The sequence below is a fragment of the Clavelina lepadiformis genome, chromosome 4 (genome assembly GCF_947623445.1).
Source record: "Clavelina lepadiformis chromosome 4, kaClaLepa1.1, whole genome shotgun sequence".
Lineage (NCBI taxonomy): Eukaryota > Metazoa > Chordata > Ascidiacea > Aplousobranchia > Clavelinidae > Clavelina > Clavelina lepadiformis.
The window spans coordinates 16,262,181-16,278,004 of NC_135243.1; the positions used below are offsets into that span (position 1 = coordinate 16,262,181).

General features: G+C 33.7%; 1 protein-coding gene across 2 annotated transcripts; it reads right to left on the reverse strand.

Moving 5' to 3' along the window:
• Window positions 1-921: 921 nt before the first annotated feature.
• LOC143451540 (ras-related protein O-RAL-like) lies at window positions 922-9,963 on the reverse strand. 2 transcript variants are annotated; one of them, XM_076952164.1, is made up of 5 exons: window positions 9,726-9,963; window positions 6,417-6,625; window positions 5,453-5,552; window positions 5,177-5,266; window positions 922-1,653 (listed from the first exon to the last, which is right to left on the reverse strand). In XM_076952164.1, the coding sequence occupies exons 1-5, from the start codon at window positions 9,837-9,839 to the stop codon at window positions 1,546-1,548; spliced, it is 621 nt and encodes a 206-aa protein (XP_076808279.1). In that variant the 5' UTR covers window positions 9,840-9,963; the 3' UTR covers window positions 922-1,545. The 2 variants fall into 2 exon arrangements, with proteins under 2 accessions (XP_076808279.1, XP_076808278.1); XM_076952163.1 differs by lacking the exon at window positions 922-1,653 and adding an exon at window positions 2,467-4,469.
• Between the last annotated feature and the right edge of the window lie 5,861 nt (window positions 9,964-15,824).

A 15,824-nucleotide genomic window follows, 5' to 3' on the forward strand; every position in this document is an offset into this window, starting at 1 on the left:
TTCCTATAACATAGTACAGTAGAATACGTTTAATAAATTCACAAATAATAATGCCAGCTGCCTATTGCATCCGCTTTACCTGGCAACGAAATTTTATATAAAAAATACGCGGCTTAATAACTGTTGTACACATTTCATTTTTAAAATTTATAGGTAGCCTTCTTCTTATCAGAAAAATTAAAATTAATCTAATGCACGTTGCCTTTTGTGGGAAAAACAGTCAGCTGTTGCAAATTTGAAAATGTTTTTCAATTGTGGACAAACAATAATTATATCTTAACGGCCCACACGCCATCGTCATTTTTATGTTGCGTTTACCGATTTGGGCTTGGCCCAACACCTAAGCGAAACATATCTGTCAGTGATTCAGTTTAATAAGCCACAATATTGTTTTCTTAGGCACAAGATACAAGATTTTAAGCAATGCTATTTTATTTGAATTTTTCGGCATTTCACCTTCGTCAATTTGCAAAATTTCCGTTATATATAAGTCCAAAATTGTTTGGTCCCAGTGTAAATTAATTGCCTAAGTTACGTATAAAAAGACGATGTGTATCCATTATGTGCAATTCCTATATATATATATTCCACGACGCTGTTATATTTACTTGATGTTTGCAGTCGCAGACGTCATGGCACAAAATCCTGCAACGCTTTTCAGGCAACAAGTACGTTTGCATGTCCTAGTGCCACTAGAGGCGACACGCGTCACTGCAATCCACACAGACTGCTATCTTGTGTAATGTAATATCTATGGTTTATCATTTCCAATCTTGAATGTTTTATTTCCACGATAAGCTCTGAGTCTAGCGTAAAATATTTAGCTAATTCAGCAATTTTTATATTAATTTCTAACAAAAATAGTAGTTTTGCTTGTATTTACAATGTGACTTGACTTGATATGGTATAATACAAAACACATACAAGCAAAATTCCAATATTTATTGACGATAAAAAAACTAAAAACAGGAAATAGTCAGGAAGAGCACTGCATAAGGAAGTAAATCGCATAACTCACTTTTTCAAATGTTACGTAAATGATACATTAAAAAAGATCATAATATTATTTTAGAAATTTCGTTTTAAGGATTCTATGAATTTCTAGTTGTACAAAGACAACGTGTTTTGTTCGTATAAAAACATTGGAGAAGAGTTAATGCCACAAGAAATGCATAGTACGACGGAAATTAATAGATATAACAGACTTCCCGTAATCTGTCATAAATAACGTTAATTAACATAGAAATATGCAATTGTGCACGAACAAACTTGGCGTATACGGACACCGTTTTATGGCCGGCTTCTTTCCATAACTCTAATATTTTCAACACCCAATAACTTCAAAACTCGTATGCACTTGCAAGCAAGCTGCAATTTTTTGGTGAGCTATGTACACAGGAAGCATTACTGTAGCTCTTACCAGTACATTGAGTTACAGAACTTTTTAGTCTAATTTTCATTGGATTATTTGCACAGCTATAACCATACGGTTAGAACACCTTCAGTTAATATACACGTTTGGAAAAAATTTAAGTAATTTAGTTATCAAAACAAAGTGCAAGAACAACCGGTTTTCGCTTTGTCAACTGTCTCGTCGCTAACATCAGCTTTCGCTTTTTCCTGTTTAATCATCCTCATTAAATCGTAGAACACCTGAAAACGAAGCAGCAATTTAGTTGCATAAAGAAAGCGGGACTTAACTTTCCATTTCACAGTTTTTGTGTTCAGCCACGTCATACACCTAGTTGGAATATTATCCCGAATTGACGACCTTGCACTCACCTCACAATGACGATTACCAGTCACCACCTTTTCATTTCGCAAACACCAAAATCTATCCATTTCGTTCATTGTCAGTGCTTTATAAAATTTGATCTTGCATATTTAAATGAAAATGGGAAATATAGGATCGCGTCAGTAACTAAACGGTTATTTTTTGAGTATATTTACTCTCTGTGAAGAATCACATACATATGACCTGCTTTATATAATCTTATTTTATAAAATTTTACGTCGTTGAAAAAACAAATGTGATTAGTTTTTTGCTTTAGTGCATTGTGTCCGGCAAATTTTGTTACACGAAAATTCCGTTAAGTATGCATATTGGTCATCTTTTTGAACGAAAACATAAATATTTCAGTTAAAGAATTCCCTATAGATTAATTTTGAGACGTTATTTTCCAGAGTGAAAAATAAATCCAAAAGCATTTCCCATATATAGCCTGCTACAATCGTGAAAAATACGACAGAACAATAACATCTCATCGCTATTTGGTAGGGTATGCCAATCTTTTTTTGGGTGAGGAAAACCTCTTTACACGACTTAAACTGGGTGATGATTCCTCAATATTAGAGCCCTATTACCGAGCTTATATTTTGTTCTGTTTGGGTGGTTTGGACTATATTCTGGAATAGGAATAAACCTAAAATGTAGTCACCCACTTTCTGTTTCTACATTCTATCAACCTAGATAAAGCTTCTTTCATTTCATAACTGATTGTAAAATCGCTTTTTACATTAAGTCCTTAAAACCGAAGATTTTGATTTGTTTAAAAAATACACAGTATTTTATCTATACAAGTATAACAAAGGTTGGAAAGCCAGTAAACACTGACCTAAAGGACAATGGTTTTATCTTTGCACAGCTTTTTCAAATTGTCAAGGATTTGATAAACATTTGACAAGTAATGTAAATGATGAAGCAATTGCTAAAGACAGTCACTGTGTAAAATGATTGAAGCAAGGATACGATTTAAGCAATAGCTTTCTACTTTCCTCATCATGCTCTTCATGTGGTGATAAACAGAATTTATGCAATCATTAAAAAAAACATGCAAGAAAATCGGTAATAAATAAATCAGTCATACAAATTAACATGGTAATAATTGATTTCAATTAAATTTTAAACATAAACAGTATCATAGTAGCCTTAAATGCCACAACCCATCTAAATAATTTTTTTTATATTTTTGACCTGATAATTTTTTTAAATGCTTTTTACAAAAAAAGGAATGGTAAGCCTTCATTATTGGGTTTCTATCTAAATAAGAATAAGCGATATCATCACCAATACTAAAGCTAAGCAGACAAATGAAGTTTATTTTATTTAATCCTTTTATTTGATAAAATAATTGAGATTCACACAAATATTTATACTTCAAAAGTTGAAATGAAGTAGGCCAATTAGTGTCATGAAGTATTGATAGGACAATGATGTGCATTGTGGATAGTTATAAGTTTACAACACATTGCATTAATCAAAACCTGTAAGCAATTGGTAAAACGAGGGTTAAATATTGGAGAGGGTATGGGTGTGCTTGAAAACAAATATGGTATGTGTGATTGCAGTTATTATCCAACTGTTTAAAACTCAAAACCTTGGAATGTACTAACCAGTGAATGTTTGGAGGAGCAATTTAAAAGATATGAGAAGGCACAATGCATTTTATATGACAACGTTTGACAGTTACAACAACACATGTTAAACTTCCATGTTTAGAATATCCAAGACAGTTACGTATTTATGATAAAGTCACATAATATAACATCATAAAACTGGTAAATCTAAACATGCAGTACTACTTGAAATCATTGTCTATGAAGCATGCCTTAATACGTCCCCAAAACGTTACAAAAAAGTAGAAGTAGATTCAGACAGCCTAGAGAAACACCATTGCCTAAATATGTATTGGGAAGTTTAATTTGACTTTAGAAAACATGTTAATCGATTGGCCAATCATTCTAGTTTCAATATGCCAACTTCTAGTCTTCTATAATGTGATTTTTAACATGTGTAAGTGTGCAATGAGCATAATTGTCATACATACTGCCGATACTGGTAACTCAAACCAGTATTTATACAATTGCACTACAGAGTATAGAACGTTTTGCTTTATAACTATCTAGTTTGCCCAGACATTTCATATTCAAGGGATTTTCAGCACATTATCAGCCTTTTTTTGATTTCCTTAGGAAAACAAAAAAAACATTAGATTGACCTCAACAAAAAGACAAATAAAAGTTTCAAACAAGTAACACTATTATTAATTAATGGAAGAATCCATGCGTTAATAAATGCAAAAAATAAAAACATATATTCAACAACTACTGCAAAAATATTACTTTCAGCACAAAAATTAGGAATTTAAGCATATAGAGCTTGTTTCATACAACAAATTTACACATGCAGAAACAATAGTTATAAACATTTACAATTTTTACTACCAAAAAAACATTTATTTAAGAGCGTTTTAGCACCCCATATGCTTCGAGATCACATGTATATGTACTGTAGCATGTTGTAATAATGCAACAAAACAAGTGACAACAGAATTAACTACCTAAGATACAATACACCGCTTTTTACACTGGGCCAAACAGCCCACTTTTTCACCACCATTATCTGCTGGCCGCTGTTCAATACTTTTGTTCTTTTCAGCTTTGATTAATTTCAGTAAATCAAAAAATGCCTATAAAAATATGAGATCATGCATCACTTAAAATTCAAGAACCAGCATAACACAAAACAATTAAAGAAAACACGTGACAAATCGAAAGAAAACCAAGTGAAATATGAAAAATTAAACATAGTTTTACTTTTCTCTAAAAACAAATCAAAATTATAGTTTTTCTCATCTAAGCATACTGGCAGAGCTTGTACGTTTTGAAAACGAAACCAAGGACAGCAATATGCATACACAGCAGCACAGCAGAGGGAATAATGATCGCTTCCTAACAGTTACTAAAATTTGTAGGGATAAGATATAAGGTGCTTTAGGTTGGATCCTATTTAATACACTTTTTGGCATGTGAAATGTTTCCAACATTGCAAAGTTGGGTTAGCAAGTTTTATGTTATCGCATGCTGCCTTACAGTAGCTTTTTTGATGTTTTGATTGAGCAGTTTTTGGCTTACTTGCTGTTTCAAAGATATTACCAAACAAACACAACACATTAATCTTCCTACATCTTTAAACTTGCTTCAAAACTTTAATTTAACACACTTTCCATGCAGTGGATAACATTAACTAAAACAGTATTGAAATCATGTCAGGCTTACTAATAAATTTTGATTCCTCTATTGTCAAGGTTTGAAAACTCTAACTTTAAGAAAGAAATGACTATGCCAAGACAATAAAGTTATAGGTAATGAAATACTGACACAAATCACCACGAACCTTGTCAACATTGTTTCGAGTTTTTGCTGATGTCTCTACATACATGACGCCCATTTTTTCTGCTAGTTGCTGTGCATCAGATTGGCTAACCTGTAACATTCAATGCACTTTTGCAAGGCAAATACACTTAAGTTTAGAAACCCATACAGAGAAATCAATAAGAGCAAAGTAGGTCACAAGGTTTATTGGTGTGTGGTATTCATTAAAAAATGATGTCATTTCTAGACCTGTTGAACGCTTTAGTTGGACATCGTTGCTCAAAAGAAAAGTTGTTACCTGTCTATTGTTTTCAAGATCGGATTTATTACCCACAAGCAAAAAGGGAATGCTGCCAGCTGTTGATGAATCTACTCCTTTCACTCGCAAAATTTGATCTCTGGAAAAAGATTAAACAAAAATGTGGTTTGCAGCAAAAATTTTTCATTTGTTTATCAATTTCAGAATAAGGAAGTTTATCACGATTGATGACTCTATACACAACGGAGCATCACTTTGCTGAAAATGGTATCAAAAGGCCTTTGATAAGTGTTGTAACTTGAAATCCTGGGAACAGGCTAAAATCTCCATAAGTATATCACCACAACCCCAATTTACACATATTTTTGGCAATAATCATCTTAATCACTGAAAGTGAAATTTTTTTCTCCAGTTTATTCAGTAAATGGCGCTTCTTTAAATAAGATCAAGTTGTTTTGCACTTTAGCAATTGGATTAGGATGAACACGTTAGGTAGTTAAATTTTGTTAATAACGGCTAGATTAAGGTTTGAGTTAATTATGGTTAGTATTTAATGACTTTAAAAAGCTCTAACAATCAAGTGAGAAAAATGCTCAGAACTTACCACTTTAATTGGTAACATGGCCACTGCCTTAAAAAATTTGTTGTTATAATAAAACTAATCAACACATTAGGAGCTATCACATGCTTTGAAACTAATTGACAGACGACTTGGAGAAATCTCAAAGGTTTAACAAAATTTTGTGAAAATGGGATTAAAAAAATGATGAACATTCCATAGATTTATGATATGTTGATTATGATTTACTTTGAAGATGGACAATAGTGTAAATGTGTCCAAAGGTCCGAACCATGTCAGTTTTCGTTTTATTTCTAAACAAAATTATGAACGTTCCTGCTGACATTGCACTGAACACAACAGTTTGAAGTACAATTTATATTGTAACTGAAATGATTATGAAATGGTAACATTTGAAGTGTTGATATGAATTAGTTAAACAACCTGAAGTCTTGGGTGTCATCAAAAGATGAACTATCCGTGATAGAAAACACGCAGAGAAAACCTTCCCCACTTCTGAAATAGTTATCACGAATAGCAGCATAATCTTCCTGTCCAGCAGTGTCTAGAATATCAATCTGAGCATCCTCACCATCCAACACCACTTTCTTGCGGTAACTGTCTGCCTTTGTGGGTTCATAGTCTTCCACAAACTAAGATTGAGATAAAATAAAAACAAAGAGTTGGTAGAGCTGAAATAATTTTTAAGTACCATGAGCTTGCTCAAAACAATATTAGTGCAAGCTGGAACATGATTTTATTAAACCCAACTAGTCTCGAAAATACTTTTGCCCTTGATCATAGCGATTTTTGAACGAAATAAGAAAACAAATATATTGTTAGAAATCTGAAGAATTAAACATATCTAAGTTTGCTGTTACAAACATGCTTTCAGAGTAAAAACGCAAGTTATATACAATATCATACATGATAAAATTAAAGAACCAGAAAAGCACTCAGTGAGTGCATACCATCACCAAGCAAACTTGTCAGCCATCACCTTATGTCCCAAACAAATTTTAATGCGGCTACCCATTGTGGCGCCATGATCAAATGAAAATAAGCCAGTCAAGTGGAACCGATGTTTTATAATTTACATCTGCTTGCTGTTTTACCTTCATGCATAATTCTCACTCAATAATGAATGCATTATGAAATAAAGCAATGCTAGAAATTATTTCACTAAAGTTTGGAGCTAAATTATGTTCTTTTACAAAAGAAAGTAAAATTTATAGACAAGGTTTGTTGGGTCCTACTGTCCTGCATGTACTGCTTGGGAACCACTGCCTTATGACATTGACAAGAAAGCAGTGATTTATTCACTATCCATTACAGTGTTTACTACAATTATTTTTTTTTATCCAACTTAAATATATATATATATATATATATATATTAAAAAGGCAGATTATATTTACATAAGTTACTTAAATTATGTGCAGGCCTAGTACTTTAGTCACACTAAACATGACCCATTTACCTTAACGGACACTATTTTCTAATCCAATGTTAACCATAATTATTTCCCCCCAGTCTAGCTCCGCCTAACACTAGCTAGCCACTTTTTTGTGGTCAATAACTGATCCAAAAAGTCATATGTATGTTACAAAACTAAGCAGTATACTTCTTTTAGTTCTTAAAATATAACATCCGTGGTGGAGGTGATGAAATTATTATGCAAAAAGCTATAGCATAAATTTTTTTTCGAGTTAGCATCTCAACCAACCTAAGTAATGCTGCTTTCACATTTACTTTTTTCTCTTTGTCCCCATTGCCTACTTTCTCTTTTTCAGAGCTGTTTCTTTTTTTAAATCATCTCACAAATGTTATACGACATGTGTCAAAAACAACCAATTGATTTGTTAACTATTTTATGTTTACTCTTATAAATGTTAATCGCTATGACATACGGATACTGTATCTTGGTGTACAGGTCTACTACCAGTATGAAATGCTGATTAAACCACATTCTAAACCCTGGCTAGGCTTAACACAAGTTTTTAGTGATGTATATCTTTCATTGGACAAAGCTATCCATTTTAGTATGTTATTTTCGTATATCGGTCTAACTAAATAATTTGTTGACTGTTAAGCTTAGAAAGAAATAAATAAACACTCTAATTTTGATAGACAAATTAACAATTGCAATCAAGCAATCAATTGTCCAAGATGAATATACTTTTCAACAAGTGCTCACAACAATAACAATACTTAACTTTAATACACAAAAGCTTGGAGTCATACATACACAATTAAGCATATTATGTTACAAGCATATTAAGTTGAAGTAATTAAGGTATTTGCAACGCATTGATTGACAGGTTCCCTGGGAAATCTACTAAATTAAAACTGCTGTTACAATTCTTAAGCCTGCCTATGCCAATCACATGCACATAGTAACTCGATAACGTATTTTAAGAAGTATGGCGTGTAACAAATCAGTTATAGTATTAAGGTGGTAGCTATGTAGATCTAAAACTATTTAAAAACATCACAGGAATTTGAAATACCATAAAAAATCAATTATATATCCAATATCCATGTGGTACATATAACAAGCTAACGTTCTGGTTCCAACTGGCTGTTGGAACCATTTTGTTAAAACAATTATATTAATACACAGTTTCTTGCTTACTGCATCATTGAAATTGATGTTACTGTAATGCTACATAATTTTCAAAACGTTTCAACACATAGTGAAAGTGTAAAACCTTGTTGACTTGAGGCTTAATGAATCCATTAAATGACCAGGAAGTATCCGAAGCCTAAAGGGAGGGCAGTCTAAGAACAAGTTGGTCTTAAATCAAAGGCTAACTATCTGCTGTCAATAAGTATAACGGAAAAAACATTTTTAATAATATATTATGGTTAATCAGTTATTACCGAAAATATGTCATAAACACGGCCTCTTTTATGATGAAGACGGCCATCATTATCGCGTCACAGAGTTAAAACAATACGTTTGATGACTGAGGTTTGAATTAGATACGGTAGAAGTGGCATATGCTAGCTAACATGTATAGAATGAAATACATTTCCATAGTTAGATGATTAGTAGCAAATAATGGTTATTTCCAGGATAGGAATGTCACAGAACACAGTATTGGTCAAGCATTTCTGTTTTACGGCAGTTACTGGTACCAGACTAGGCTCTCCCCAACAGCCACAGCTGACCTAGGTGAGCTGTGGCTTAGTACATACATTACCAGTACAAATAAACTAAAGGCAAGCTGCCCCAAGCTTGTTTAAAGCAAAATGTTCCTGTTATACACTCGGATTTGCTTTAATTACACGCATTGCTTGTCGGCCACGAGAAACATTCTATTCATACTTATCCAAATACCAAAGTCATGCACATCATTTTTGTATTGTGACATAATGAGAGCCGCCATCTCCATCATAATCAAATAATTAATTTGCATTTTTTACTCCCTATACTGCTTAACTACGACATACAGTATTAGTAAAATTCCTTCCTCCAGTATACTGACTGACTGTGACTCTTTGATTTAAGACCAACTTGTTTTTGGACTTGCGCCTCACATTAAATTATCCGAGTCAATGGCAATGTAGGCATTTTGCCAGAATCTTTTCAAAAGTTACTTCAAGTTAAAAAAATCTTGATTTAACAAGTTGTACATAATACTAGCAAAGCATAAGCAAACTATCAGAAAGTAACAAATTTACCATTTTTAATTGTACCAACATTACAAACTGATAGTAATCAGAAGTTCAAGTGACTGCTTAACATACCTCATCATACATGAATTGCAAAGTTAATGCGGACTTGCCAACACCACCACTTCCAACCATTATCACTTTATGCAGGCTTGTTAAGCCTGCGTTTTGCTTTTTGTTTGCCGACATGATGGACTGCAACTGAATCAAATTTAGAACTTTTCCCTTGCTTGCACTTTATATAAAAGCATTAGCAGATATAAATTCAACACTCTATACCAAAATAACAAAGTCACAAATTACATCTATCACATCGTCTAAAATAAAATAAAATAAAGATTTTCTTAAAACTAAGTCTAGTTATACTTTATATTTAACAAAAAACAAGCATATATAGCACTCAATTGTAAATTATTATCCATGATAAAAATGAAAACAATAAAATATACATTGGATTATGCAATATTATATACACACGATATACAAATAAAATCTGGGCTGTTCATACCCTATTTTCAAAATTAAGTTCCTGATGCTTTTGACGCAATCGATTAAGAAAAAATATTGGTGTAGTGTCAAAACCTGTCATTTTATGGTGACGTCATAAATTTCATTCGGATTGTTTTTTGAATCAGCAGAAAAAGAGTGCTAGCGCATTCAGAATCTTAAACTTTAGCAACGAGTATTTAGCATTTGATATTAAACAAAACTGAAAATGGAAAGTTTGGATAATGTCTTCATAATAACTGTCATCAAGCTTATGCTCACCAGTCAAACAAAAATCTATAAATGTACAAAAAACAACTAAACTTTACTCAGCAGTCAACTGTGTTTATAGGCATCACAGCTCTTGTTATGTTAAAAAAGGCTGCCAAGAACTCGGCCCTTAGAAAAGATGGGAAACTAAACACTCAATTTTTTTAACTTTTTTGCAGTGTACTCAGATTTTCATTGAATGTAGCCAATCTATGTAATTTCCGTTAGCGTACTAAAACAAAATGTATCAGTTTCACCTGTATTCGCGATAGTTTAACCGTTTTCTGGGTGGGTATTTTTTAAACATAGATATCAGATGATTTTAATATAAAATTTTTGGGCGATTTTTATTAGTAAATTCAGCCTTATTCTGCAAAAATTTTCTTCCAGGATTAAAGTAAAATGTCAGGTAAACTCAAACAAATTGTTTCAGTCAAACATTGACTGTTGAATTTGAAGACATAGTTGAGGATTCGGTCTCTGATGCATTCACCAAGACGGGGAGTATGCCGGAGAGTTTCGGGTTATTTTAAACAAGCTAAACAAAATAATTGCGTATAGGCTAAACTTGTAGAATTTTTTAAATAAAAAAAATATATTTTTCAAAGCTATCCTATACCGTAGCTCACTTCTCCATAAACATCGAGTAACATACTTTGCTATCGATATCAATGCATTTTACCATAGTGGATTTTTTGTATACTCGCTCAGACACATAATTCTGACCCAAGCAGAGAAAAGTGGTAAAAAAAGAAACTTACAGGAAAGGTAGCTCAGCGTGCGATATTACAGTTTTTGTGCTGGACATCAAAATTTCGTTTTAAGCTTGATAATCAGGTTTTTCTGGGGAAGGTGAGTTTTATGCAATAGAACTTAGTAAGTATTGTACGTAGGGACATCAAATCTGGTATACCGGTACTGTTAAAAGAATAATCATGCTTAATACCTGCAAAAACTCCATTTAATTGGACCAATACAGCCTGCTAAAACAGGCTAGGTTCCCACCATACTGAACTCTGGCCAATTGCACTTAGGTCTACACTGGTATATAGCCAGACTGCAGAGTTTGCAATTGACATACCGTATTTGGTTGTTTAGCACACCCAAGATCTTGCTGAATATGACTATACTCTGTAGTTCAGGTGTATTTAGACTGTAAACAAACAGACCAAGTCTGTTAGACCAAGTATGCAGGGATAAATACGGTAACGCAAAGAATTCTGCGAAAATGGAAGGCCTAACAACCCAGCCAGTTATACCTGTAGGCTGTAACCTATTTACTATTATAGTGTAGCCTGTTTACCGCTGCCGTACGTTATGATTACGTAGTCTACCAGGCTTATAGGTTAGCCTAAAAAGCTAATATCGTCCTAAAACGCCGTTACTCAAATAAATTCACATGTATTTAGGCCACAACGGTATACTAGTATAGGCTAGGACTTGCAAGTAGCACTTGATAATGATACCAGGATAGTAAATTACAGTCAAGATTACTTCGAACTACCGATCCAAGCTATCATGCTCTTACTTCACAACAATCTTGGACGGCATGATGAAGAAATCTCCACATTTCTTAAAACGATTCAGGGTGGGGCACAAACATATTCATAACTACAGAACTTTGGCAAAACTGTCATTCTTTGGCGGGGTCGTAACAGACTACCGACATGGTACCATGTGCTTTAGGATGCCTAATGGTGCCAGTGTCATGTGCCGGCTATAGATACTACTGTATACAAAACACATTTATAGGGAATGGTGGTATGGTATGTCTTTATCTTCGGTAAGATTCAATATTTTTACATTCTTATATTATATGCATGTTAATGTTTTATTCATGGTGCTGACAAACACCTATGGGTAATATGCAGAAAATCGGATTAAATTTAATTTCGGATCACAGATTAGCTGATCAATGATGGCAGATCAAATTTGACCCACTTGCAGAAAAAAAGATTAGTTGATCCGAGATATACAACAAAAATTTTGTGAATTTTGATCGCTATAATAAATTTATCACGAAATCATGACGTTGGTGAACAAGTTTTGCTTGCTGTCTGGCAAGGTATTTGCGAGTCACTTGTGTGCTGTTCTGTTGCTGTGCCTGTACGGTAAGACCTAGCCTAGTAAAAATGGTAAGACTGAATTTTTGTTTTGTCTTTCAAAGTATAAATTTCATTTAATGCATTTAATGCTTACCTTTTTGTTAAAGTAAAATATGAAACAAGAAAACTTAGATAATGGTGGTTTAAAGTTATCCGCCCCTCTGGTGTACCGGTACGGTACAGCTTCGGCAGCGGGCTGGTTGGCGATTCAATTAGTCGGTGCTTACTGTTTGCTTGTAGCTTAATCTCAGCAATATTTAGTTATTTAGTAATTAACTTCAAAATGAATTGAAATACACAAACTGTTGTCTCGGCCTGGGATCTTTACCTGCATGGCAGTAACACCAGACATACCACGGATGATGATCGATTTAAGATGATGAAGTCGATGATCGTATTGGCCAAGTCAATATAAAGCTGTTACCGGGCGTTAGTTCAATATTGTATTGATTCGATTGTATGCAATTATACACGTAATAGATAACTTCGGATCTGGCTGGAATACATGTGTAATATCAGATATTTTTCGTTTAACTCAAAGAAGACTAACGTCGATGGAACCATCGAATCACTTTTTAAAGTTTCTCTGGGAATGTTTCAGTCCAACTGTCGAAGTCTGCCACTTGTCCGTCATAGATTTAGTTGCATGTGATATAGCCTATTTGTTGTAACATTGGTTATCAACTCATCATCTATTCCTTTGATGTAACTGCATTAAAACAGATTTTTTTTTGTTCGATGAAATTTCATAATAATGTCATTCGAGTTCTGTGATAAGTTGGCTTCTTTGTGCAATTGTGGTAGATCATATTTTTACTTTTGCATATTATGATATATCTCATGCTGATAATGAGCAGTAATTCGTAGTAAAGTTAGCGTGATTTTAATAAAATAAATCATAAAACAACAATTGAAATGGCATATGTTTTGTGCAGGAGCTGTACTGTTTGTAACCGGTCGGACTAACACTATAAAACCTTATCAGAAGTTTTCGATTTATGGTTAAACACACAAGTGGGCAGTACCGCGGTACTATAATACCGATTTACTGTACCACAGTACTTTTTTAGTACCGATACTGGTACCGTCGGTAATTTTGAAAAAGAGTGCCGAATCTTTGAACCGAATTAATTTTTTCAAGGAATTTCAGTCGGTCCCACTACTTAGTACTTTTCAGGTGATTATTTCAAAATTTTAACAAGTATGTTTTTAAAAATTGATAATTAATCTTGTTAATTAATCCTTAATACTACTTTTAACATCTGTGGATCTTTTTTAATCTAGAAATGTCAAGTAAGATTGCAAGCGACTGACGTCACATATGCTTTCACCTGGAACAATTGTTACCGGAGGCAAACATTGCATTTGCAGCAGCATCTTTTACACAAAAAGTACCGAATTATTTTTTAAAAATAGTACCAAATTCTGGAACCGTCGATATATTTTTTGCCAAGTACCGGTACTGTTACCGACGTTACTTTCAAAGTGCCGACTGCCCACCTCTGGTTAAACAAGACTTGAAAAATATAAGCCGTATTAACGTCTGATTGAGTTTTATTACTGTCGTCATGATTATTAGCTAATAATTAACATATCACAACAATAATATCTGAGTAACATATTATATTCAACATATTATATCTTTTAAATTGCACTCGACACGACTGAACTTCAATGAATGACACACACCAAAGAGCACTCAAAAGACTGAATATCACCAGTGATTCCAGAGTATTCCGTAATATTTGCTAAAAATGACAATATAATCAGAAGGGTGCACTGAAATTGATTGCATTCTACATACGGTAAAGCAGCGCTCGCCACATCGAAAACTGGGGCTCAAGCGATGAGAGATCATTTCCAAGTGTAGGCTAAATCAAGCAAAGGTTTTTCCCAGTCCCATGATAAAGATTGTGATATCATAGTATCATACCAAGGCACTCGTCCCATTGCCAATGGCCATTGGTATTGTATGGTTTGATAACGTTTATCCTCGGACTGAGAAAAGTCTTTGCATGACGCAAATCAAGCGATAGCCCCGGTTACCGAGCCAGCTTTTGCGTTACCCTTTGTGATTGTCACACATTGTTCCTTTCAGTTTTTTGATTTTTTTTTCATGGTATTGCCCGAATTTAGAACTTATTGTGAGTCCAGTGCTTCAAACCACTCGGCTACCGATTCGCAAAGCGACAATCTACACTACTACCTTAATCTAACTACCGTATTTTCAGTCGTATCGGTGTAGTGCTAAAACCTGTTCCCCAATTGTAAGGTCATAAATTTCATTCTGATTACGGGTTTGAACCAGCAGAAAACGAGTGCTAGCGCAGATAAAATATTGAACATTAAACACTGGCAAATTGCACATTGAGCCAAATTGAGAATTAAAGTTTAAAGTTTAGAAAACGTCTTCACAATAACTGCGGAGGTGGTTAAGTTTACGTTCAATAATCAAACAAATAGCTATAAATAAGCTTAAAGTCTTAAATTAACAAAGAACTATATAATTAAATTACTACAGCACTCAACCGTATTTATAATACCCATCACAACTCTTCTGTTGTCAGAAAGAGCTGCCGAGATCCAAGAATTTAAAAGAAATTGAGGACAAAGTGTTCAATATCCCAACTGGGCCAACTGCGCAAGCGATCAGTCAGGTTGAAGCCGCTTTTTTGCTGAGTCAAAACCATAATCATAATTGGAAGATTTATACTTTAACAAAGTGGAGTTTTTCATTTTACAATACAAAATTTCATGTTTTTTACAGCTGACAAGGGATGGGTGAGATTTTTTGGTCGATAAGTTGCGTAATTTTCATCAACTTCAAAGGCACGCGGCTTTATCGCTCAATGCAAACAACATTCTACTGATTGCACAGAATGTAGCCTACAGCCTTACACTGTACAGTACCCAGTGCTCACAAATCGCACAATTTCAACAACATAAGTTGTCTATGTGCTTGTTGGCGATGAATGTATACATTTTTTAAAACGTGGTATGTACGTTTTAAGTCAAGCTAGGCTAGACTAGTTTTGCGCTGTTGGCAGTGATAGAAACTAGACTTAATGGTCGTTACACAAGTGAAAACACTCAAGTTAAGTCGAGTCAGTAGCGTTTATCAAGGCTTAACTGTAATGCCAGGTCACAAACATGTCACCATTTAGTTAAAAATCTATTTTTCGTTTTAGATCGATACAAATAAACGGCTTTCTGAATAGGTACTCGTAACGTAAATATAAGCACAAAATATGGTTTTATCCATTTTTGACGCTTTAACACAATCAATAGAATGTTGCATAATGATTTTTGAATG